Source organism: Anabas testudineus, chromosome 3 (assembly GCF_900324465.2).
Source record: "Anabas testudineus chromosome 3, fAnaTes1.2, whole genome shotgun sequence".
NCBI classification, from domain to species: domain Eukaryota; kingdom Metazoa; phylum Chordata; class Actinopteri; order Anabantiformes; family Anabantidae; genus Anabas; species Anabas testudineus.
Window position 1 is genome coordinate 26056509 of NC_046612.1, and position 26413 is coordinate 26082921.

Sequence of the window (26413 nt, forward strand, 5' to 3'; positions counted from 1 at the left end):
AGAACCCTTGACGGTAGCGTTGGTGAGTCACATGACAGGTCAGAATTTCTCCCTGATCTGATATCGTTACAAGACTTGTAATCATGGTAAGTAGTTTTCTCCACAAAAGGCTATTGTCTGCATTTTGTCCGATAGTCACGTGTTTTCATTTTAATGGACCAACAAATGTGTTAATTTTAAGCGATTCTGAAAGGAGACTTGTCTGTAAATCCTACTATGGCCTAACTAACGTCAGTTAGCGGTTTGCTAAGCTAACGAGCTATTAAGCGATTGCAGGCGATCAGCTAGGTGTACCTCCTTTATTTTAATAATGTATTACATTCCACATAATGTGTTTGCAAAATTTACAAGAAGTATACCCTGAGCTACCCAGGACAGAACATGCAGAAATAACCTGTTAGATTAGCCTGCTCATCCGCATAGCTGTGTCAAATTAGTTGTTTCGCTGTTCCGGTAGCGTTACTTGTGATTTGATTGCGCTGTTATGGGAGCTGCATTAACAGAGAGGCCACGGTGCGAGGTGTTTCCAGTGTACTTGTGACTATGTTAACTGGTGACCGTTGCACGTAGGGAAGTTGCTGAAAACAGGAAAAGCGCATGTAGTGAATTCCTTTTGTCTGTAATCAATTAATTACCATACCAGTATGATATGATATTTGCAGGAGAACCTGCACCTACTACACTCTGTGTAAAAACTGCCAACAAATCTTAAGGGCTGATCAAATGGGCAGTCCCCGTACGTATGGTGAGAAGTACCAACAACAATATCTTCTTCCTCTTCCCCCGTATTTCAAGGTGAATGTGCCGGACCTCGTACATAGGAAAAGGAATTCCCACAGTGTTAAAAACATTCTACTCATTTAATTTAAAGTTATTTACACTGCTCAAAAAATGAAAGCAACACCTTTTTAATCAGAGTATAGCATCAGCTAAACCTCTGGAATATTAGTCTGGTAGCAGAGGGGTTGTTAGTCTGTTGCAGCTGCTTTGGTGTTGATGAAATTAACAACAGGTGCACTAACTCTAGGAGAGCTGGATAGAGCTGTGGAAGGTCTAGACAACCACACCGAGTGCCTTTTGGTATCGGAATAAAATCTTTGGACCTATTTTCAAACCTTATGTTGGTGCAGTGGGACCTGGAGGAAATGCCTGACTTAATGTGTTGAGAGTATGCAGGAGGATGGAAGATACTATCTACCGACCCCCACGCTTGCCTGCCCTAAATGCAATAGAGCACCTCTGCAATATAATAATTTAAGATGAATGGACTAACGCATATATTCACTTTGATTTGAAGGGTGTCTTTAAATTCAGTCCTCTGTAAATAATGATAATTTCTCTTATCTGTGTTTTCAAAGTGTTCCTTTAATTGTTTTTGAGCGGTATAAATACATAATACAAACAGTGTCACATTGTTTGAACCATTGAACCAAGAAAAATAAGCCAAATCCATATTTGATAGGCATTTTCATGATTCCTTCATTTCCACAATAAGACACACAGGGCTGTCGCTTCACAGGTTTGATTCCACCAGTCGCCCAGGGGACATACAGTTGGGTTAGGTTATCTAGTGACTCTAAATTAAAAACATAGGTGTGACACTATTTCTGAATGAATATCTGTCTGTTTATGTCAGTCCTGTGAACAGGGCTTTTCTGGAATATCAGAAGGAAAATACATAGCGTAGAGTATTTTGCCCTGGGAGGTTGCCCAGGTCACTTATACCTGAAGTGGTGATCTCTCCAGGGTGTACCCTCCCTCTTGCCCCATTTTAGCTAAGATTGGCTCCAGCCTGATTACATTATAAGTAAAGGTCAGTTTAGTCAGTCTTTTGAATGTTTTCACATGGATTTTTTTTTTTTTTTTTTTTTTTTGTGACCCAAATATTTTTCTACCACTTCATTTTTACTACATGACCCCTAGGGGGATCTGTAAGATTCTAGGTAACTTAAATATAAAAATGACTAATTGAAATCTGTTAAGATATGTCAATGTTATAGTACTTTTTGTCCATAAATACTGGATCTTCCTCCTTTACTTGTAAACTTTGTTTAGAGGGTGGTTTTGATCTGTTCAATATGATAATGATGTTGACTAATTTCAGCAATCTTGCTATGGGTGGCCCTATGGGAAATTAACAGTTTTGGGCATGAACAACTTAATAATACTTACATTTGAAACAAGCTCACTCACAGTGATACATATGAAATACTCACAAACCTACTGAAATAGGAAGTACTCACATTCATTTATGACTTTGCATTTGTGTATATGAAACGCACTGATATGAAATACTCAGAAGGTAGTCATCAAATTAAGAAGAAGACAAAGAAGAAATAAAGCATGCAAAATGACTGAATGTCATTAATGCTGTATTTCAAATGAGTGATATTCTGAGTTTACCTGCCTGTTGAGTGCTATTTTATGTGCAGTATGCATGGACATAGTCTTTAAAGACTTAGCATCAGAGTTTCGTAGAACTATATACATTGCTGTTGTTTTTTTCTCTTTTTTCTCCTCTCCTCTTCTAGTTGTCATTTCTAGTTGTCATATTTTATTTTCATCATCTTTTACATCCCTGTCTTCTGTCTCCTCCGTTTCATCTAGTTCCACCTCACATTTGCACTGTGAATACACTGTAATTGGGAGTATTTAGTTTATCCAAACTATTTGGATAAACTAGATCAGCTTTGTCAAAACTATAGATCAACACCAGCACATACAAAGGTAAAAAAGTATCAGTACCTTTTGACCATTTTCAGTACATTTTAATAATTGAAATACTGTGATAATACTGGTAACCATACTCATTTTGGTTACTATAATTGTGAATAAAGATTTACAATTCATTTTATCTCTACATTGATCCACTGAGAGGGAAATTCATGTGCCACTACGGTGGAGTAAAAATTACTTCCAAAACACATTAAATCCACTCTGTTTGTCGGAAATAATGGTTACGCCAAACTCACAGGTGCATTTCAGCTATACAATAAGGGAAAATTTTCTGCAGTTATCCGACTCACTTGAGTTTATAGGGAGTGATGGAGGTGACCGGTGAAGATGGACCATGTTGTTTTTATGTGAGCCCCACAATAGGGCACAGAAGACATTGATGTCTTTAACTGCTAATGATGTGCATCTTAACTCAGTCACGCCAGTGCACCAAAATAATTGTTAACAATCATATGATGCAATTTTCAGTTGTATATGTGAGTGAAATATTTCCATGGTATGATAATTAGTGGAGACATCAGGCAATCACTGTTAGTTTGCAAGAATGGTTAATCAATATATTAATAATGAATTAGATGGCTTTTTTCTCTGCAGCATTATCTAAAAAAATGTCACTAAATTACTTTTTTTTTTTTTTTTTTTTTTTTATTACAGCCATCCACACAGTCTCCCATGGATGAACAAGAGAAACTTTTAGATGAAGCTGTGCAGGCTGTAAAGGTGCAGTCTTTCCAGATGAAGCGATGCTTGGTAGGATCATCCTTTTATTACTAAATATTAATATAGTGGTAATTGCTTGAGCCTGAAATGTGTACTAAACTTGTGTGACGAACCAGTCAGCCTTGAAGTCCTTTTTTACTATGGAATATGCTTTCAATTTTAATTTACTGTGTTTGTTTTTTTTCTGGTCAGAAATATTTAATATAGTGTTATATAGTAGTCATACCAACCACCATGTGTAACAGCCAATTACAGTGGCAAGAAAAAGACTTTCTCTTAATCCAACAGTCTACAGTTAGGAAAACAATCTACAAATGGAGACATTTTGGGAGTGTGGCTACCTTAGTGGGCGGCCAGTCAAAATGAGCCCAAGAGCATAACGAATGCTTCTCAATGAGATAAAGAAGCAACTCTGAGTGACAGCCAATCATTGTGACTGGCTAACATGTGTTCATGTGTATATATAGTACGTAAAAAACATTGAACAAACGTGGTGTCTTTAGTAGGACACCATGAAGGAAGCCGCTGCTTACCAAAGAGAATATTGCTGCATGCCTGAAGTGTACCAAAGAGCACATTAACACTCCTCAGCAGTAATTGCAAAATTTTTGTGGACTGATGAAACTACAATATATAGAACAATTTGGAAAGAGCACACAGCACTCCATTTGGGGTATAAAGGGAACAGCATATCACCATGAAAATATCATTCCAATCAAAAAGTATGGTATTTCTTGCCACTGTATATTGCTTTTTCTAAGCCAGTTAATGAATATTAAAAATTGTAACCATTACTTTTGACCATTCAATATGCAGTTCAACTCAGTTTATGTATATAGAGCCAAATCAAGGTGGCGAAAACCCTACAGCCCCACTTGAGCAACCACCAGGCGATAGTGGAGAGGAAAAACTATATGTCTATATCTCTATCTAGATATAGATATAGATAGATAGATAGATAGATAGATAGATAGATAGATAGATAGATAGAGAGATATAGAGAGATAGAGTATCAATATGACTGATACTGGCCAATCAGAGGCAGGTGGGAAAAATGCAAAAAAAGAAAAGACATGCTGGTTGAATATAATCTAATATAATAATAAAGAAAAGGAAAAAAAAACTTGGTGACATGTCTATTCTGGCTCTGTTAGTGACTGCTGCCATCTTGTGTAGTACTGCATCAGAATGTTCTGTTCAATACATGGCCAGATGCTACTGAAATCCAGTCCTGTTTTCCATTCTATTTGGTTAAAACTATTAGCCATAGAAACACACATTTGGCACCCTAGACAACATGTACCTAAAGACGTAATTTGTACCAGTAAGTAATCAGAGGCAATTGTGAGATTTCAACAATGGATTTCATCCTGAATTTCCGTTTGGGGATTAATAAAGTTTGTTATCTTATGTATTGGGAATTTGAGTCATGGCCAACTGGACTTTCCAGGTCGAAATGTTTCACTATTCATCCAAGTAGCTTTATCAGTTTGAGGATAGTTGGTTGAAACCACAAATTAATCCTCTAGGTTGGTTTCATTTCACAAACAGTCTGAATAGGCTTGTTATGTGAAACAATGGAATGGGATGGTGTAAGTAGATCTAAACACTACACTTCTGACAGCCTACTTAAAAGTGAATTGTTCAGTGTGACCAACCTTGATGAATGACAGGCAGCATAAAAAAATTTCATGGTTTGCTGAATCAAATGTTTTGAGAAAATGGACACAAGCATGATATTAATTTTGTCTTGATAACAACATTTCTAGTTAATAACGCTAAGACAGTTATTTTTAATAAAAATTAAATAAAATTGAGAAAATAATTGCTTTATACTGTATGTGAGGGCTCACTGAATGCTTTGATAAGTTTGAAGATCATATAGAGCATATGATAAAACTGCTGGAAGAAGTTTCTTACATAAATTCTATGCCCAACAAAGTTCTTCACAATTTGTCTTTGACATTCGAAAGAATTCCCTTTTTAGATAGAAAATTCAGTGATAAAGGGTTGTATTTAAACCTGTGTGTGTGCAACTTGCCATGCATACTACTGGTATATAGTGTTTTTAAGATTTCTTAAAGTTTTGAAATTAAGGTTTATAATTTGACTCTATTATGGTGTTTGCAGGACAAGAACAAGCTGATGGATGCTCTGAAACATGCCTCTAACATGCTTGGTGAACTGAGGACCTCCATGCTTTCTCCAAAGAGCTACTATGAGCTCTGTATCCTTGACAGTTTTAAAATGTGGGGTGGCAATAGCTCTGTTGGTAGAACAGTCCTTTATGAACCCCAGAGTTAGTGGTTTGAATCTTGCTTCCTCCTGACTACGTTGGGTGTCTTCGGACAAGACACGCAGTCACGTAGTTTTGCCAACATGGCTGCTGCTGTCTGTCTGGCTGCTGTCCAAAAACAATTTTCCCATGGGGAAGTATGTCATAATGTTCAAACCAATTTATGGATATTTGCTCGCCTTATGTGCTATACTACCGTATTTTTCGTGCTATAGGGTGCACTTAAAAGCTGTAGTGTTTTTTTACACGTTACAGCTGAACAAGTTTGGGAGTTATAGTAAATGCGTTGAATAAAGTTTGACTGACTTTTTTGTTTCGCTTAATGCGCCTTTTAGTGCGGTGCGCTTTATATGTTAAAAAAAGTAAAGCCAAAATAAGATTTCAAGGAAGAACCTTCTGTTTCTGTCACACTTTCTGTCTTTTGCCCATTTCCTCTTTAGGAAAAGTACAAATACTTTAAAATAGTGCATTTCTGAAACTAAAAAGTGACTCGAGCAACTTCAGACCTATCCACCAAATATTGTCCAGAGTTCATGCAAGAAGTCAGTTTATGTCAGTTACTTAAAAAGAGAATGAATAGTGTTCATTGTAGACGATTATGACACAGTGCAATAATGAAGCATCTCTCAGGTTAGGAAAATGCAGGCAGCTACTTTGACATTGTATGCAGCTATTGTTACATTTGAATAATTCATGCTAGGTTTGTACTGGTACCTAACAGTGTTTTCAGATATGGCCATTTCTGATGAACTTCATTACCTAGAAGTTTATCTGACTGATGAGTTTGCCAAGGGACGCAAGGTGTCAGATCTCTATGAACTGGTCCAGTATGCAGGGAACATCATCCCCAGGCTGTAAGTACACCTTAAATAAACTTTCATCACACACAAGTGATCACAAAATTAATCTGTACACAGTATATTTAATGCATTATTGTAAGTCAAATAAAAATATTAAAACCTTTAAATACTAGCAGGCATTGTAGGTCTTGATCCGATAATGATTGCTTTTGCTTAAACACTAGTGATGCTATTGTCTACCTTTGTGCAGTTTGACTCGAACTAGAAGTCTACGTATGAATTATGTCAGATAAATTATAATTTAAATGCATTTATTTAAAACGTCATAGGCTGCAGCATGCACATGTTTTGGATGCTTTGTTTGCACTATTATTACACTTACTTCTAGGCTGTAGGATTTCCATGCAACATAAAGAGCCCATATTACACAAAACAACACGTTTTGGTAATTTTGGTATATATATATATAGATAATATATATAAATATATATATATATATATATATATATATATATAGATATATATATATTATTATAGATATATATATATATATAATCATATATATATACATAGATATATATGTATATATATATGTACATATATAGATCATAGAATGAACTATATAATGTACATATATATATACATATATATGAATATATATATATATATATATATATATCTATATATCTATATATGTATATATAGTACATATATATATATAGGTATATATAGGTACATATATAGATACTATATATGAATATATAATATATATATATATATATTAGAAGTATATTTAGAAGTATATTTAGAAGTAACAGGTCTACGGTATATGTCCCCACTAAGTCTGGGGGTAATCATTGATGATCCACTGATCTTTACCAACCACATCTCCTCTGTCATGCAAAAGATCAGACCTTATATTTTGGACTATACAGTACCTCATTGTGCAGGCTCTTGTCATATTATCAGAAGTCTATTTAAAGATTCAATTAAATTACATTTTGTTTGTATAGCACCAAAACACAACAGAGATCATCTCAAGGCAATTTACAAAGATAAGTAAGATTTAAGACCTTATAAAATATAACTGTATAAAGAATTAAATAGAAAACCTAACAACCCCACTTGAGCAAGCACTAAGCAACAGTGGTGAGACAAAACTCCCTTTAGGGGAAGAAACCTCCCACAGAACCAGGCTCCGGGTGGTCGGCTGTCTGCCTTGACCGGTTGGGGTGAGTGGAAAGGGAAGAAAGAAAAGAACAGCAGGCAACAAAAATAACAACAAGCAGCAAGAACACTGGGCAGGTTGGTAGGGCCAGTAACTGCACTCTGGGGATATACAGCCCAAGGATACCTGCAGAAGAGTACAGAGGGGAGGAAGCACATCCACGGGAGAGAGAAGACGCAAAGTTAATAACATGCAATGGTGGCATTTGAATGGATAGAGGAGAGGATAGGACGGGAGAGGAGGAGCTTAGCTTACTGTATTAGTAGAGGTCCCCCAGCAGACTAATCTATAGCAGCACAGCTAAGAGATGGTCCAGAGTCACCTGAGCCATCTTTATCTACAAGCTTTATAAAAAGGGAAAGTTTTAAGCCTAGTCTTCAATGTATGCGTGTCTGCCTCCAGAACCTGAACTGGGAGCTGGTTCCACAGGAGAGGAGCTTGATAGCTAAAGGCTCTGCCTCCCATTCTACATTTGGAAACTTTACACATGCTACCAGTAGACCTGCACTCAGAGAACAAAGTGTTCTGCTGGGAAAATATGGAACTATGAGGTCTTTAAAATGTGATGGAACTTGATTATCAAGTGCTTTATATCTGAGGAAAAGTTCTTTTGAACTTTATTCTGGATTTTACAGGCAGCCAATGGAGAGAAGCTAATGTTGGAGATAGGGTAGGCTTTTTAAGGAGTAATCCTATGAATATTAAATGAAAATAGTCCCAGTTTGCTTCATTGATAAATGCTTGCGCTCACTTTTGTCCATCTGACATCCTCAACTGAGGGTTCAGCTGTCTGACTTAACCGGTTGTGGTGAGTGGAAAAAGGGAAGAGAAAAGAACAGCAGGCACCAAAAGAACAACTTAAAACAGCAAAATCACCGGGCAAGTTGGTGCATACTAGAAACATACATTTGGGCAAAGAGAGGAGAAAACACAACGACAGGGAAATACAAGACACAAAGGTAACGACATACAGTGGCAAAAAAAAGTGGACGTCTTATGTGTATGGCTCTCCTTAGGTTGATTGATGCGTGTTTCTTGTGCTCTTGGGGTTATTTTGACTGGCCGCCCACTTCTTGGTAGAGTATCCACAGTCCCAAAGTGTCTTCATTTGTATATTGTTTGCCTAACTCTAGACTGGTGAATTTGTAAAGTGTTTGAAATCACTTTTCAACCCTTTCCTGTTTAATTGTTATCAATGGTTAGATCCTCCGAAAGCTCTTTTAGGGCGAGGCATGACTCACATAAGCTTATTTTTAATGTGCGGAGCAAACTCAAACAGTTTGGTCATTAATTCAAATGTTTTTTGTGGTTGTTCTCAATTAAGACATGACAGATCAGAATTGTAACTTATTTAGGCACATTATGTGTTGATACTCTTGGCTTGCATTAAGATCAGATCACATTTTTTATTAAATTTTTTTCACATTACAGTAATGCAGACAAACCATGAAAAAAAGTTGCACATACTTTTCATTGCCACTGTATGAGTGAGGAGAGCAGAGGAGAGGAGTTCCACAGTCTAGAGCTAGACTTCAAGTAGATTCTCTCTCCTTTCTAACCATTTTAAGTTACTTTCACTAACTACTTACAGCCTTGGTTTTACCAGATTAAGGCTTACTAGCAGGCACATCTTTCAAAATGTTGTAGATTTTAAAAGAATAGAATGTTCTATCAAATCGATTTCTTTTTTTTTTGGTTTACCCTTTCTTCCCAGGTATTTGCTCATCACAGTTGGTGTTGTGTACGTTCGTTCCTTTCCCCAATCTCGTAAGGACATTTTGAAAGACCTGGTCGAGATGTGCCGAGGTGTGCAGCACCCTCTGAGGGGCCTTTTTCTCAGAAACTACCTGTTGCAGTGCACCCGCAACATACTCCCGGATGATGGAGAGGAATCAGAGTAAGCCAGTCAAGTGTTTTCTTTGTATTAGATATTCACTGTACTTTCCCATAACGGGGTATGGGTATGTTACGTTATGATATGTTATGTTATGTTTTACGTCATGTCTTAATTGCTAATTTTGAATATTGTGCCATCACAGTTACTGCATTGGTTGTGATCCATGTGATTGTGATCTATGGGCCAGCTGGGTAACTTCTGTAATGAGCTTAGCTGCTGTTAAGATGGAGACGCCACAATGCCAACGCCATGACATCTAAATAGGCCCTGGGACATGTTTCTCTTCTAACTTTCTGACATATTTTTAATTTTCTGTCTCTATGTCAACCAGTCTGGCCTAATAATTACTTATTCTACAGCAATGACCTGTTTCACGGTTATGAAGTTACTATGGACTGCAATAGATATAGCCTACTCCTTTGTCCTAATCCTAGTTGGGCTATCTGCAGCCTTTGACACTGTTACCAGTCAGCCAACAGGTTCAGGATCTATCTATTTGAGCAAACGTGTTTCATTGCCTCTCCACAGGTCTTTGTCTTATCTCCATCGATACCACATCTCTGCAACTACTGCTTATCACCTAGCTAAAACTATCTCATATGGTGAAGCATGCTAGTGGCAGCATCATGTTGTCTGGGTGCATCTCAGTGGCAGTGACAGAGAGACTGATAGAGGTGTATAAATTCCAACAAATACAGAAAAAAGACTGCTACAGACTGGAAATGGCCAGAAATTGGGTTAATTGGTGAATACCTCATGCTAATGGAAAGAATGGAATAGCTGTTATTGTCATTGTGCATCATCACAACATTTGGATGAGCTCTTGGCGCAAACAATACAGTATAAAATATAAATTGTATCATAAAAGAAAAACATGCATGTCCCACACTAATCACTTTTGCGTCGTCACTGTCCACACATATGTATTGCACATGTATTGTAGAAAGTCTGTATGATCTGTATATGAAAGTTAATGTACTGTTTAAATCAACGGCCCCTTGATGTAAAGTGTGTCAAGTTCTCCTCTATGCCTCTGAAAGTCCAGTACCAAATCCTTTGTCTTTCTGGTGTTTAGATAGATAAGTGGCTGGTTAGGGTAGTGGTAAGATCACTGCCTTCCATGTGGGAGACTGGGGTCCGAATTCTAGCTGTGGCCTACTTCCAGTAGGTGTCCATAGGCAAGACCTCCTTACTGCCTGCCCTTGTAAGTCGCAGTGGATAAAAGCTTCTCATAAATGACTAAATGTAAATGTAGATTGTTGACAGCACACCATGTACGTAGCTTCTGGACCTCTTCTCTGTATGCTTTTTTGTCACCTTCTGAAATAATTAAATTTTAAATTTAAAGTTTATGGAGACCAGTCTCACGTAGTTCCCAGGTTTCTCAAGATGGTTCAGAGCAGTGTGTAGGGCTGTGGCGATGGCGTCCCCTGTTGACCTATTTGCTCTGTAGGAAAACTGGTGTTGATCAAAGTTTGGTGGAAGGCAAGAACTAAGATGTTGAAGGACCAGTCTCTCAAAGCACTTTGTTACTACAGCATTCAGCGTGATTGGTCTGTAGTCATTCAGGCTACTTAGGGCTGTTCTCTTTGGACTGGGATGATTGTAGCTGCTTTCAGGCATGGTGGGACACTAGCCTGTTGAAAATCCTTGTTAGGACCCCTGATAGCTGGTCGGCAAAGGCTTTTACTATTTTACACAGTACCCCATGTGTTCCTGCAGCTTTGTTGGTGTTCACAGTCTTTAAAACTGCTTTTACACGATGTTCCTGCAGGATGAGTGGCTGAAGGTTGGAAGGCCATTGAGCCAGGGCCACCGGGTCAGTAACCTCATAATGGGTATGGCATAAATGTAGCCCCTGCCACACCTGCCTCGAGTTATTGTCAGTGTATTCTCCACTCTTTGTTTGTAATCCTCTTGGCCGCCTCTATACCTCTTCTCAAATTTGCCCTAGCCTCACTGTTTTGGTTCCTGTCACCTGCATTGAAAACAGAGTTCCGGGCTCTCAGGATTAACTGTACTTCTGTTGACATCCAGGTTTTATGGTTGCTGTAAACCCCGATGCACTTATCCACTGTGACTTTGTCAGTGCAGGTCTATAAATACGAGAGTACGGTGTCAGTGCATTCTTGCAGCTCCAGATGTTCAAATAGACTCTACCCAGTTGTTTTGAAGCAGCTGTAACTGGCAGAGTGCTCCCTCTGGCCAGTTTTCATGACTGGTCTAATTCTTCTTCTGAGAGCGGTGTATGTTGTATGCTTGGTAGTACCAGACTTTGAGGTTGCATTTGTAGCCGAGCTAGCAGGCCAGCTCTGCATCCCTGGTCCTAGAGAACCACAGCCCTACCCACCACTGGCACAGAACATCTGTGGAAAGACCTAACGATTTGACTTCACAGATGGTTTCCATCCAGTTTAACCAAGCTTGAAAAAATTCACTAGCATAAATGGGAAAACCCAAATCAAGCTTGTAGGAAGTTGCCCGATGATGCTCTAAACAATAATTGCACCCAAAGAAGTTCTACAACTTACTAAATTCTGGGTCTGAATTATTTCTAAACACAGATGTACAGTATTTTCACATTATTATAAAAATTTTAAATTAAATTTACAACACAGATGTGTGTCCAAAAAATAAGAGATCTGAATACTTTTCTCAGCTACTGCATTGTGTACAAGCCATATCTTTAAATTCAGAATCTGAAAATCAATTTTGGTAACACTTATACTTAATATAATAAACATAAACATAATTTAGGTAGAGTACAATCGTTTACCTTTTTAAGAGAAACGTTCAGTCATCAATCTATGATATATACCCCCTTGGCTGCTATTGCACAGCAATTGAGTTACGTCCTGGAGTGGTTTTCAGGCTGTCACAAGGCTGACACATTATAGCCTTTTATGCTCGTATTCATGCCCATGTGCAATTTAGATATACATGGTAGATGTGTGAAGGGAGCTCGAGGGTCCGTTCCTAGGACTGCACTCTTCTGGACAGAGATCTCAGATGTTGTTCCTGGGATCTGCTGGAGCCACTCTCCCAGTTTGGGAGCTACAGCTCCCAGTGTTCCTATCACCACGGGTACCACTTGTGCCTTCACCTTCCACATCTTTTCCAGCTCTTCTTTCAGCCCTTGGTACTTCTCCATCTCATGCTCCTTCTTCCTGATATTGCTATCACTTGGGATTTCTACATCTATCACTACAGCCTTGTTCTCCTGTTGTCACCATGTTGGGTTGGTGCCATACCAGTTAATAATAAATAAAAATAAGAATACTTATGATCGAAGTGTGGGTGGTTGTCGCATACACAGGGTTTTCTTCCAAGACACGTCTGCAAGTGCCGGGACAGGGAATCGAACCCTCACCTGGTTCAGGCGATACCCGCTGAGACTCAATTAGAGTCAGTTCTCTGAAGACAGATCCTGTTTCGCGACCACCTTTGGTGTGTCCCATTTTGACTTGGGGACTGTCCAGCCTGTTTAGCCGGGCACAGATGTCACCTGGTACCTGCCGGCCGCTTGATTATGGCGTTCCATGTATGTCTTGCCTGCTAGCATCTTGCATCCCGCTGTTATGTGCTGGTTTGTTTCAGGGGCATCTTTGCACAGCCTGCACCTGGGGTCCTGCCTGGTATGGTAGATCCCAGCCTCTATCGATCTTGTACTCAGAGCCTGTTCCTGTGCTGCTAGGATTACTGCCTCTGTGCTGTCTTTCAGTCCAGCATTGTCCAGCCACTGGTAGCATTTGTCGACATCAGCCACTTCTTCTATCTGCCGATGGTACATACCATGAAGGGGTTTGTTCTTCCATGAAGATCACTCATTCGCTAAGCACGCCATCAGTTGGGGCCATTTTCCTGATGTATTCATGGAGCTGAGTTGTTTCATCCTGGATAGTGGCTTTCATGCTCATTAATCCTCGGCCTCCTTGTCTTGATGTCAGTGGCTTCCATCTCCTCTTTCAGCCAGCTCATTATGCCAGCAGGATACCTGGTGACTGGGAGGGCGTAGGTGTTGATCGCCTGACACTGAACTTTTTGTTTGTCATTTACAACGGAAACTACTTGTGGTGGAAATGTGTTTGTGAACAGACATTCTGCATTGCCTCAGGGTTTTTTTGACATGCAACTTTATTTTTACTCTACAGTGAGGAAATGACAGGTGATATCAATGACTCCATCGACTTTGTCCTTCTGAATTTTGCTGAAATGAACAAATTATGGGTTCGAATGCAACACCAGGGTCACAGCCGAGACAGAGAAAAGAGAGAAAAGGAACGACAGGAACTTAGGATCTTGGTCGGAACTAATCTAGTTCGTCTAAGCCAACTGGAGGGTGTCAACGTGGACAAATACAAACAGGTGTGTTTTTATGTAAAACTGAATTACCCATGAATACCCATTTGTAATTTGCATAAAGAAAACAAATGAAATGTTTGTGAAAGTAGAAAACAGGATTGAAATCAAAATCTGAGTTGCCCAAAAAACCCAGATCTACTGACAACTAGAGATGGACAGATGATATTGAAGTTCCAATAGTGGCTTTAATTCAATGTGCAAGTGCAAGTGCAACAGTTTGATGCAAATCTTTGATGTTATGTATCAAACAGGGCAGATGACAAAGATTACTGGTGTTTTTATAAGTTCTTCAGAGCTACTTAGAAAGTTTTGAAAGCTTTGCAGCTAAACAAGGACAAAGACATTAATGGAGCAAGTGATAATAATTAATGAAAACTGATGACAAATATCCACTAATGACCAAATTGTGGTCATGAAGATGACTCAGCTTAACATAATTGGACTAAGCTTTATTTGTTCTCATACAGACCCGGAGCTACAGGCCAAACCGAACGTTTTGATTCCAAATCTAGCGGGACACCTTAATTTAGTAGTTATTTAGTGGACGCGAGAACGCATTGGCCAGTTGAATGCGAATTAAGCCGTCCCACGTGACTTCACTTAGTCAATCGATTCTGTGGATCACAGGCGGTAAAATTAGCGATTCAACAGTAGATGAGAGAAAGTTCGAGGTTGGAAAGGAATTAATAAAGAAAGACGACGATAACAGAGAGACAGAGATACAGACGACAGAGGAGAGAGGGAGAGATACAGACGACAGAGGAGAGAGGGAGAGATACAGACGACAGAGGAGAGAGGGAGAGATACAGACGACAGAGGAGAGAGGGAGAGATACAGACGACAGAGGAGAGAGGGAGAGATACAGACGACAGAGGAGAGAGGGAGAGATACAGACGACAGAGGAGAGAGGGAGAGATACAGACGACAGAGGAGAGCCTAGTATGACCACTTGAGCCACATGCTCAGTTTGATGTTACATAAGAATAAATTCGTCAAAAGGTTTTTGAATTGTACTGAAATAATTTGATTTGACATTCAAGTATTGATTACATGCATGCTACTTGTTAATATATCGCAGTAAATAGTTAGACAAATTTTAATCTTCTGGACCTTTCCTTCTAAAAATATTGTGTAACCGGAATTTTAGTTGAATACCCCTGATTTAGGACCCTTAAAGTAAGTTACAGCCCTGACCTGATTTTACCAAGTTCTTTCAATAATTTGCTAGATGTTTAACTATACTGTACCTGACAGTATTTGGTGCCATGCACAGCATATTTTACGTGTGTGTGTGTGTGTGTGTGTGTGTGTGTGTGTGTGTGTGTGTGTGTGTGTGTGTGTGTGTGTGTGTGTGTGTGTGTTATGGCACAAGGAAGAAGGGTTGTTGCTCACTAGGCTTGAAAGGGTTGCACCTTTTTAATATTTGACATGTATTGGGTTACATATTGTACAAACATGTAGCTATTTGCATGATGTCATATTAGTCTGGCTAAACTGTATTTCCTGTTTGTTTCTCTTACAGATTGTTCTTCCTGGAGTGCTTGAGCAAGTTGTGAACTGCAGAGACTCATTGGCTCAGGAGTATCTAATGGAGTGCATTATTCAAGTAAACACCTTGGATGATAACCGTATAACTCAGCTGTTCTTGAAGTTACTAGTCGACATTAGTTTTACAGTATCATTTGCAGTCAGGCAGCAAGGAGGACTCAGTTTTTAGGGTTGGGGTCCTTTAAATTCTATTGCTGATTTTTCATGTTTTTGTTGCTAAAGATTGTTCTTTAAGACCCTCGCTGTGCATTTGGGGTTGTTATACTGAAACATGTATTTGGAATTCATCAGACTCTTCCGGGAGAACTAAATCAAATATTAAAAGTTTAGTAGAGAGATTTAATAGTTTTTTTGCAGAATTTAACTAACAATTCATGGTAAAACAAAGTCTCAGCACTTATAAAATGATTTCCCTGGCAAGCCCTAATACTGGTGACTGTAAATTTAACATGTTGTTAGAAGATTCATATGTTTTTCATTGGCCTGTGCTTATTCATATGTATTTATATATCATCCTGGACTGAAATAGTCTTGTCTTGTAAGGTTTTCCCAGATGAGTTTCACCTTCAAACTCTGAACCCTTTTCTGCGTTCCTGTGCTGAGCTTCATCAACACGTCAATGTCAAGAACATCATTATTGCCCTTATTGACAGGTACATTTTGATTTATTGTAAAATGACAATGTTCTGTCTTTGGATGTTCCACCCGTTTCATTGCCATTATAAATCAATCATGGTCAATATAAGTTGGTGACTTTGACTAAATAATTTCAGAAAAATATCAAAGTGAAAACAGGTTTCTACAAAGTAATATTAGTTGATGTGTAAGGTAAAATAAGTGAGATGTTTTATGACAAATTAATGCAGAATACAATTTTAAAAAGTTCACATACTTTTTCTTGCCACTGTAAATAATACATCACATTATTGGGTTGGTAACATTTGACATTTACTTTTGAGTGCATAAGGCAGGTAATAATGAAACGGGTCCGCCAGATCTTGCCAAAACTGCATTTATTTACAGCTACTGCAATCACATTTTCATCATTAATGCCATAATGTAAAACAGGTTTCTGTTATTAGAAATGTCAATTAAATACAAATATTTAAGGTGAAATCAGTGTTTCCATTAATATTCACCCCCTTTAAAATCACTGACGTCATCCTGCAGAGGTCCAGCCGTTTGGTTCTAGTACTCCCACAATTAGTGAAATGGGGATCACCTGAGTGCAGTTAAGTGATTGCGTTATAAAGACACATGCATCTGGAAGGTCCAGTCCCCATTTAATCACTATTCCTGGCTAGCATTACACCATGAAGACAAAATAACACCCCAAACTGCTCAGAGAACAGGTCATTGAAAAGCATAAGTCAGTTATAAAATAATCTCCAAGTCACTGAACATCTCCTGGACTTCAGTGAAATCCATCTTCAAGAAATGGAAGGAATGTGGCAGGTGTCTAAATCTGCCTAGAACAGGTCGTCCTCACAAACTGAGTGACCATGCAGGGCAGAGAACAGACAGAGGGGCCACAAAAACACCAATGACTATCAGAGAGTGTTACAAGCATTAGTAGGTGAAATTGGAGAGACTTTACATACAACTTCACCAATCAAAGATTTAAAAACAAAATGCCAAACTTATTGCTAAACTAATTAGGAATTTGTGACCGGACTTGAAAATGGCTGTTCATGCCAGACCCCTGCAACCTGACAGAGCCTGAGTAGTTTTGCAGAGAAGGTCAACATGGTGCATGTGAGAATTGAACCAGATTTTTCCTGGAATGAATGATAGAAGACGGGTAATCTCTAAGGCCTCCACCTTTTGTTGAGGGAAAGGGTTTTTAATTTGCACATGCAAAGCTTCCCTTAACCCTCTTTCAAACCATGTTGTTGCAGAAAGGAGGACTAGCAGGAAAATATCTGGGTAATCTCTAAACTGACCAACTCCGTCACTCTGTGACCAGGATAAATAGTATTTGTAGTATGTGTAATTTACTAACTTAAAAAAGTGTTCTTACTACTACTAGAGAACACTTTATTTTCCTTGACCGTGTCTTATTTTTTTAGACTGGCTCTTTTTGCTCATCGAGAAGACGGCCCTGGCATTCCAACTGAGATCAAACTGTTTGATATCTTTTCTCAGCAAGTGGCCACTGTTATTCAAGTAAGTTACATTTGATTGAACTATTTTTTATTTAAGTATTTTAACCAGCACAACAATGTAACCTCCTCTGCACCATTAAGGTCTGAAAAGATGGCAGAATATACATACACAAACAGCAAAAGTGAAGCACAAAAACGAGGTTTACATTTTTACATTATTTTACAATATCAATGATATATGAAGTATTTAAATTATGTGGCGTGTACGACAAGCTTGTTGTGAGTGTGTATATACACTCACGAGCCACTTTATTAGGTACACCTTTCCAACTGCTCGTTAACGCAAATTTCAATTTGATTTCAATCCGCCAATCACAAGGCAGCAACTCAATGCATTTAGGTATGTAGACATGGTCAAGACGATTTGCTGCAGTTCAAACCGAGCATCAGAATGAGCAAGGAAGGTGATTTAAGTGACTTGAAGGTGGCATGGTTGTTGGTGCCAGACGGGCTGGTCTGAGTATTTCAGAAACTGCTGATCTACTGGTATTTTCACGCAAAACCATCTCTAGGGTTTAAAGAGAATGGTCCGAAAAAGAGAAAATATCCAGTGAGCGGCAGTTCTGTGGGCGCAAATGCGTTGTTGATGCGAGAGGTCAGAGGAGAAAGGCCTGGCTGGTTCGAGCTGACTGAAAGGCAACATTAAATCAAGTAACCACTCGTTATAACCGAGGTATGCAAAAGAGCATCTCTGAACGCACAACACGTCGAACCTTGAGGCGGATGAGCAGAAGACCACACCAGGTGCCACTCCTGTCAGCTAAGAACAGGAAACTGAGGCTCCCATTCGCACAGAGTCACCAAAATTGGACAATAGAAGATTGGAAAAACGGTTGCCTGGTCTGATGAGTCTCGGTAGGGTCAGAATTTGGGGTCAACGACATGAAAGCATGGATCCATCCTGCCTTGTATCAACGGTTCAGGCTGGTGGTGGTGGTGGTGTAATGCTGTGGGGAATATTTTCTTGGCACACTTTGGGCCCATTAGTACCAATTGAGCATCGTGTCAACGCCACAGCCTACCTGAGTATTGTTGTTGACCATTTCCATCCCTTTGTGACCACAGTGTACCCATCTTCTGATGGCTACTTCCAGCAGGATAACGCTCCATGTCATAAAGTGCGAATCATCTGAGACTGATTTCTCGAACGTGATAATGAGTTTACTGTACTCAAATGGCCTCCCCAGTCACCAGATCTCAATCCAGTAGAGCACCTTTGGGATGTGGTAGAACTGGAGATTTGCATCATGGATGAGCAGCCTACAAATCTGCAGCAACTGCGTGTTGCTATCATGTCAATATGGACCAAAATCTGAGGAATATTTCAAGTACCTTGTTGAATCTATGCCAAAAAGGATTAAGGCACTGTATATATTAGCGAGTTAATGTCACATTTGCTCTTGGCATACAGCTTGATGTCATCCATGTAGAGGAAGGGGCTGATGGTTGTATTTTGTAGTCAGTATCCATAGCCCGTCTTGGTGATGATCTGGCTGAGGGGGTTTAGGCCTATGCAGAACAGCAGTGGGGACAGAGCATCTCCTTTGTATATGCCGCACTTGATGTTAACTTGGGCAATCGGCTTGAAGTTGGCCTCTAGGGTTGTTTTCCACTTTCCCATTGAGTTTTGGATGGAGTCCTGTTGATCTTGTACAGTTCCATTCCATGATCCGTGTGTCAGGCATTGAGTCATAGGCTTTCTTGTAGTCAATCCAGGCAGTGCACAGGTTGGTGTGTCTGGTCTTACAGTCTCTGGCAGTTGTCTACCAGTAGCTGGTGCTTTGCTCCCCTGGTGTTACTACCAATTCCTTTCTGGGCACTGCTCATGTATTGATCCATGTGCCTGCTCATCTTAGCTGCTATGACGCCTGACAGGAGCTTCCATGTTGTGCAGAAGCAGGTTATTGGGCGGTAGTTGGATGGGACTGCTCCCTTCTGGGAGTCGTTCAGGATCAGGACTTTCCGGCCTTCTGTTAGCCATTCAGGGTGGGTTCTATCCACTAGTAGCTTGTTCATTTGTGCCACCAGGCGCTCATGGAGTGAGGTTAGCTTCTTTAGCCTCCTTCTCCCATTTGCTTTTCCAGTATTGTTCAGTCTCCAGCCTCGGTGGGTCTGCTCTCATGTTATTACCCTGCCACTGTGAGTACACCTTGGATGACTTGGTAGAGAACATCCAGTTCAATTTCCTGGTCTCAACTTCTCTGGTGTATCTCTTCAGCCGGGTAGCCAGGGCTGTGAGCCTTTGCTTGGCAGTCTCCAAGGCCTCAGGTATGGTCAGCACCTGGTTCTTCTTCATCATGCCTTTCTGTAGTTCTGATAGTTGGCTAACTTCTCTCCGTGTTGCCTTGATCTTAGCCTCCAACCTCCGTTTCCATGGGGGATACTGCACCTTATGGCTTGGGTTGATCTTATAGCCAAGTACCTCAAGGATCATGGTTGCTGCGCTGTATATCAGCTGATGGTCAGAGTTGGTATTGTCTGTAGTGCTGCATTCACATCTTCTAGCAGACTTTCAAAAGGTACTTCACTAATTCTTGGTAACTGACCTCGGGAGCTACAGGTGTCCATCTTAGCCATGATCTTCAATGTTAGGTCAGCTGCTACCCTTAGCAGGAACAACTGCAATCAAGCATTTTGGATAAGTTGCAATGAGTCTGTTACAGCAATGTGGAGGAAGTATCTTTGCACACTCATCTTTGCAGAATTGTTGTAATTCAGCCACATTGGAGGGTTTTCGAGCATGAACCGTCTTATTAAGGTTAAAGTGTTTTTTATATATATATATATATATATATATATATATATATATATATATATATATATATATATATATATATATATATATATATATATATATATATACACACACACACAGTGGCAAGAAAAACTTTGTGAACCTTTTGGAATTTCATGGTGTAAATGTTAACATGTTATGTTCAATAAAAACATGAAAACATATGATTCTGTAGTATTATTTTAAGCAGACTGTGTTTTTCTATTGTTGTGACTTAGATAAAGATCAGAGCACATTTTATGACAAATTATTGCAGAAAACCATGAAATTCCAAAAGGTTCACATAGTTTTTCTTGCCACTGTGTATATGTATATATATATGTATGTATATATATATATATATATATATATATATATATATATATATATATATATATATATATATATATATATATATATATATATATATATATATATATACTTTTGCTAATTATTGCCTTTATGCAGTGCTATAGCATAGAGAAGTCTATAAATATAAATGCTCATGTTAGGGGTAGCTGGGGATCAATAGGTAGAGCTGTTGTCCGCCAATCATAGGAGCGGTGGTTCGATTCCCGGCTGCCATGTCACATGCCAAAGTGTTCTTGGGCAACACACTGAACCCCAAGTTGCCCCCGGTGAGTCAGATCACAGCTTTGTTGGGACATGGTGGCCATCCACTGACCATCCACTACTCCATCCATCTGGACCATCCAGAGTTGCATGGCACTCATCAATAAACAAGACTGTTTGAAAATTAGTCTTCATGTATGTCTGAGCCCACTGGAACCGTTTCTGCTTGTGACCATTGGTAGGGGTGGCAGAATACAAGGTTTATACACAACTGCAAGCCTCTGAAGGATCCTACACCTTGAGGTTCGTGGGGCTCCAGAGGCACTAGTAGCTTCAAATACCTGTTTGCTGCTTTCTAATGGCATTTAATCAGCTGCTCCCTTAATCTGACAAATTTGTCTGGCAGAAACCTTTATCTGCACGAACCCGTCTGTGCTCTGAATCAGCCACAAATGTCTTCAAAGTATGATCACGTTTCCGTGAAATATCTAATGTTTTCATACCTTGTTCAAGGCATTGCACTATTTTACGCTTTTCGGCAGCAGAGAGATCCTTTTTCTTTCCCACATTGCTTGAAACCTGTGACCTTCCTAATAATGTGGAACAACCTCTTGACAAAACAGGGTAGATTCTATTGTCAGTTAGCAAGGAAAAAAGCAGTCTGTCACCAATGTGTTGGCTGGGGAAAGAAAATGCTGTACTCCCTTGCAGATTTGACCTAAAATTGAGCAGTCATTGCTGTCCTATGATGTCTTCTTTTTTCACTGCTTTCCCTTTTTGCAGTGTTTGATTAAACTCATGCAATTTTTGTAGAAACTGATTAGATATGTGGTTACATATTAACATGACATGAAATCTACTTGTTTAAATTAGGTTTTCATAATCCCCTTACCTAATGCAATTGGGTCTTCTAAGTGCATCAAAATTCACCAAAGGGTATGCTTGCTTTAGTGGGTCTGTAACAGTAGAAATATGTTATAGTTGGCAAGTCGAGTTTTAGGTTAATGATACAGTGTCTGGTCTACATACTGTACATGTGAACTAAAAGTGTAACTCTGTTCTGTCTAGGCCGCTTCTCCAAGATATGGGGACTTCTGTTTCAACAAACATTGTACTGACAATCATAATGATGATTTCTCCTTTAGTCCCGCCAGGACATGCCGTCGGAGGATGTGGTCTCTCTTCAAGTCTCTCTCATCAATTTGGCCATGAAATGCTACCCTGAACGTGTTGATTATGTAGATAAGGTCCTGGAGAGTACTGTGGAGATATTCAACAAGCTCAACTTGGAACAGTAAGTTACTAACTCCTAAAACACCAGGACTAAAGGAGGCTGGTGTATTTTGGCTATAATGAATTGTCATAAAATGTATAAAATATTATGAAGTGTTATAGGTTAGTTTTTTATATTGTAGTAGTAGTAGTAGTAGTAGTAGTAGTAGTAGTAGTAGTAGTAGTAGTAGTAGTAGTAGTAGTAGTGCAATTAGGGACATATTTCTTATTGAATGTTTAATAGTAATCTCTCCAAGCTGTTAGGCATAATGACGTCAGACAGCATGGTGTGTGAGGTAGTTATTTTGTTATTTTAGTTTGTTAGTTAGTTTTTCAGTGTTCAGAAATGTTAATTTGCATCTTATTTAATTACACTAAAAACAAGACAAAATACAAATTCAGCAGAGAATCAAACTTGTCTTTTTTGATTTTACACTGGTGTAATACACTTTGGCCCATTCCTCTTTCCCCTCTTGTAGCATAGCGACTAGCAGTGCAGTGTCAAAGGAACTCACCCGACTCTTGAAGATCCCAGTGGATACCTATAACAACATCCTGACAGTGCTGCAACTCAAGCACTTCCCACCGCTCTTTGAGTACTTTGACTACGAGTCCCGCAAGAGCATGAGTTGCTATGTGTTGAGCAACACACTCGACTACAACACCACTATTGTGGCACAAGAACAGGTTTGATTCTTTGATACCACTTTAGCACAAAGATGTATAAACATTTATAAATTGCCTTGTAACTAAGTTATAATAAAAACAGCACCAACTCTGTCAGAATGTTATGGCTGGATTGATTCCAGGCAAGTTACTCTCACTGCTCACATTTTTAAACAATATAATATTAAATATATAATATTTATAATATTCTTTAACAATATTTACAAAAAAATATATAGTATTAAATCATAGCTGTAGCTACTGGTAAAAATGTACAAAATGCAGGCAGGTTGTGGGTGAACAAAAATGACTTCGAAAACGAGTGAACATAAAAAAAAATTCTTTTGAGTAGCTCAGTTTTATGTAAGATTGCAGCTGACTGACTCATTTTATAATCTCTAAGTAACTATACCTGCATGAGTGCTTTACACTGAACAATGGGACAACTCATCATTCAAGTCCTACGTAGACTGTGATGATGATTGGTGTTTGTATGTGTTTAAGTAGGAACGTCCACAGACCTTCATTAATGGGTCAGCTCGGTTAAGGATTTCATTAAGAGATAAGTGCAAGTAATAGTTTGGGTTCAGTACTGCGGTGGCTATAGGAAGATTAACTGATTTACAGTCCCTATAAAAAGTATTTAACCCTTGGATGTTTTCTTCTTTTATTGACACAAGTCAAAATGCGACATTTCAGAAAAACACCTCATTAGTGTCAAAGTGAAAACAGGTTTCTACAAAGTAATGTCAATTAAATAAAAACATGTAAGGTGAGACAGTGTTTGCATTAATAGTCACCCCCTTCAGGTCAGTATTTAGTAGATGCCCCATGCTGCAATCACAGCATGGAGTCTGTGTGGATAGGTCTCAATTAGGCTTGCACATCTGGACACTGGAATTTTATGCAATTTTTCTTAGCAAACCTGCTCAAGCTCTTTCAGGTTGCGTAGGGATTTGATGGACTTTTCAAGTCCATCCACAAATTTTCTATTGGATTGACATGGCCAGAACATTAACCTTGCTTTGGGTCATTGTCTTGCTGGAAAGCAAATATTCTCCCCAGTCTTAGTTGTCTTGCCACTGAATAAGATTGTCCTCCAGGATTTTCCTATATTGTGCCACGTTCATCTTACCCTCTGCCTTAACAAGCCTCCTAGGATAGGCTGCCGAGAGGCATCCCCACAGCACTATTTTGATCTCATCAGACCAAAATAGTTGCTTTTCGATTATCTATTCTCTGAGATCCTGGAAGTGTTCTTTTGTCTTCATGGTGTAATGATAGCCAGAAATACTGAATAACCAGTCACTGGACCTTCCAGAAAAAAGTGTCTTTTTACTGCAATCCCTTGAGACACATTCACTGCACTCAGGTGATCACCATTTCACTAATTCTGAGAGTACTAGCACCAAATGGCTGGACCTCTGCAGGATTAGGTCGGTGATTTTACCTTTCATATTTTTATTTAATTGACATTACTAATAACACAAACCTGTTTACACCATGGCATGATGAAAATATGAATGCAGCAGCTGTAAATGAATGCAGTTTTGGCAAGTAATCAAGAGTTCAAGTTCTTCTTGTGTCTTCTTCAGTGCATTAACATGGTCTCAAGTAACTAGGTTACTGCGAGAAACCAGGTTTCTCAGGTAATCAGAGAATGTGTTTACTTACATTCAAGAAACCTAGTTACTGGAAATTTAAATATATATGCAGCAAAAGAGTAATCTGATTTCTCCTCAGATTTTGGAAGCGTGGTCCACAAATTTTAGCTGTATGGAGACAGAAAAGATGCTTATGTGTATCTTGTGTTTACCAAGGTAATTCAACAATAGAAAGGGGTTGGATAATTCCTGAGTATGGCTGTCTTTTACTACTTCCTTTATCAATAAGGAAATCATAGCAAGATACATCACATCAACACATCTCACTCCCTTTCTTGTGTCCTTAGGTGGATGCCATCTTGAACTTGGTATCCACACTGATTCAAGACCAGCCAGACCAGCCAGCTGATGACCCTGACCCTGAGGACTTTGCTGAAGAACAGAGCCTTGTGGGTCGTTTCATCCATCTACTCCACTCTGAAGATCCAGATCAACAGTACCTTGTAGGTCCCCTCAACATTAAATAAGTGTGCCTGCAATTTTACAAAATGTAAAATCGTATGTAATTTTCTTTTTTACAGAAATGTATACTAGAATATATACAATTCTATACTGCTATTTATGGATATCATAATAATGGAAAACAGGTTGCCATAAAAGCCTCAAAGTGAATTCTACAACATGAAAATGTAACTGTGTCAAACATCAACTGCAACCTTAAATAATTTTCCCAAAATGAAATTGTGTGATTGGTGGGCCACAGCATGTTTGCTATTGTCTCCGTTCATATTATGATTTTTTTGTTCAGATTTTGAATACAGCCAGGAAGCACTTTGGTGCGGGTGGAAACCAAAGGATCCGCTACACACTTCCTCCTCTTGTGTTTGCTGCCTACCAGCTAGCCTTCAGATACAAGGAAAACTCCTCATTGGTATGCAGAAATCATTGAATAAAAATTGTATTTTCTTTTATTTATTGTAATAGTAACTTAACTTAAATTTGCCTCCATCAGGATGACAAATGGGAAAAGAAGTGTCAGAAGATCTTTTCCTTTGCCCACCAGACCATCAGTGCACTTATCAAGGCTGAGCTTGCTGAGTTGCCTCTTCGACTGTTCCTGCAGGGGGCATTGGCCGCAGGCGAGATTGGCTTTGAGAACCATGAGACTGTAGCATATGAGTTCATGTCACAGGTAAAATCTTTTGTAACACTGTCCTTTAAAAGTCTTGAGCACCAAGTAGTCACGGTATCTGCATAGATGAGCAATACACTACTTAAATTTCCACTTCTTTTCATATGACAGTATGAGACAATATACAAATGAAGGTGTGTAAGTTTTAAGTTTGAGTGAGCAGAACAGTTAAATGTAAATTAAACTGGAATTAGGTTAACTAACACATTGTGGTGGTATGCCTCTGCTAACTAGTGGCTTTGTAATTTACACGCGGGTCTATCCAGACTAATTTTCTAATAAGTTAATGCAAATTTAGTCCAAGTGGATGTTTTTGCCAGGTGTAGTTAGAAATTCATTTAATTCATTTCTGAGAGGACATTGATGAGATTCTTGAAGTTGAGTGTTGAATGTGTGTGTGTGTGTGTGTGTGTGTGTGTGTGTGTGTGTGTGTGTGTGTGTGTGTGTGTTTTTTTTACATTTTACATTTTACACCTGGTAGGGAATTGATTTTGTGCTCTGTAATGTCTTTAAAAGAAGGGAAGACATACATAATGAATACAAATATATGTGATATATGGTGAGTTTTTATTGGTAAGAAA

General features: G+C 39.0%; 1 protein-coding gene across 1 annotated transcript in view; it reads left to right on the plus strand.

Moving 5' to 3' along the window:
- The window catches only part of vps35 (VPS35 retromer complex component), a 29286-nt gene continuing 2873 nt past the window's right edge, over positions 1-26413 (plus strand). Inside the window, exons 1-14 of the mRNA XM_026377781.1 lie at positions 1-86; positions 3391-3486; positions 5587-5683; positions 6483-6606; positions 9495-9677; positions 13829-14042; positions 15562-15645; positions 16131-16240; positions 17657-17753; positions 22244-22392; positions 22850-23057; positions 24988-25143; positions 25449-25571; positions 25653-25832. Of these exons, the coding sequence (XP_026233566.1) occupies positions 84-86; positions 3391-3486; positions 5587-5683; positions 6483-6606; positions 9495-9677; positions 13829-14042; positions 15562-15645; positions 16131-16240; positions 17657-17753; positions 22244-22392; positions 22850-23057; positions 24988-25143; positions 25449-25571; positions 25653-25832 (1824 nt within the window). The 5' untranslated portion in view covers positions 1-83. The remainder of the gene's footprint in view (positions 87-3390; positions 3487-5586; positions 5684-6482; positions 6607-9494; positions 9678-13828; positions 14043-15561; positions 15646-16130; positions 16241-17656; positions 17754-22243; positions 22393-22849; positions 23058-24987; positions 25144-25448; positions 25572-25652; positions 25833-26413) is intronic.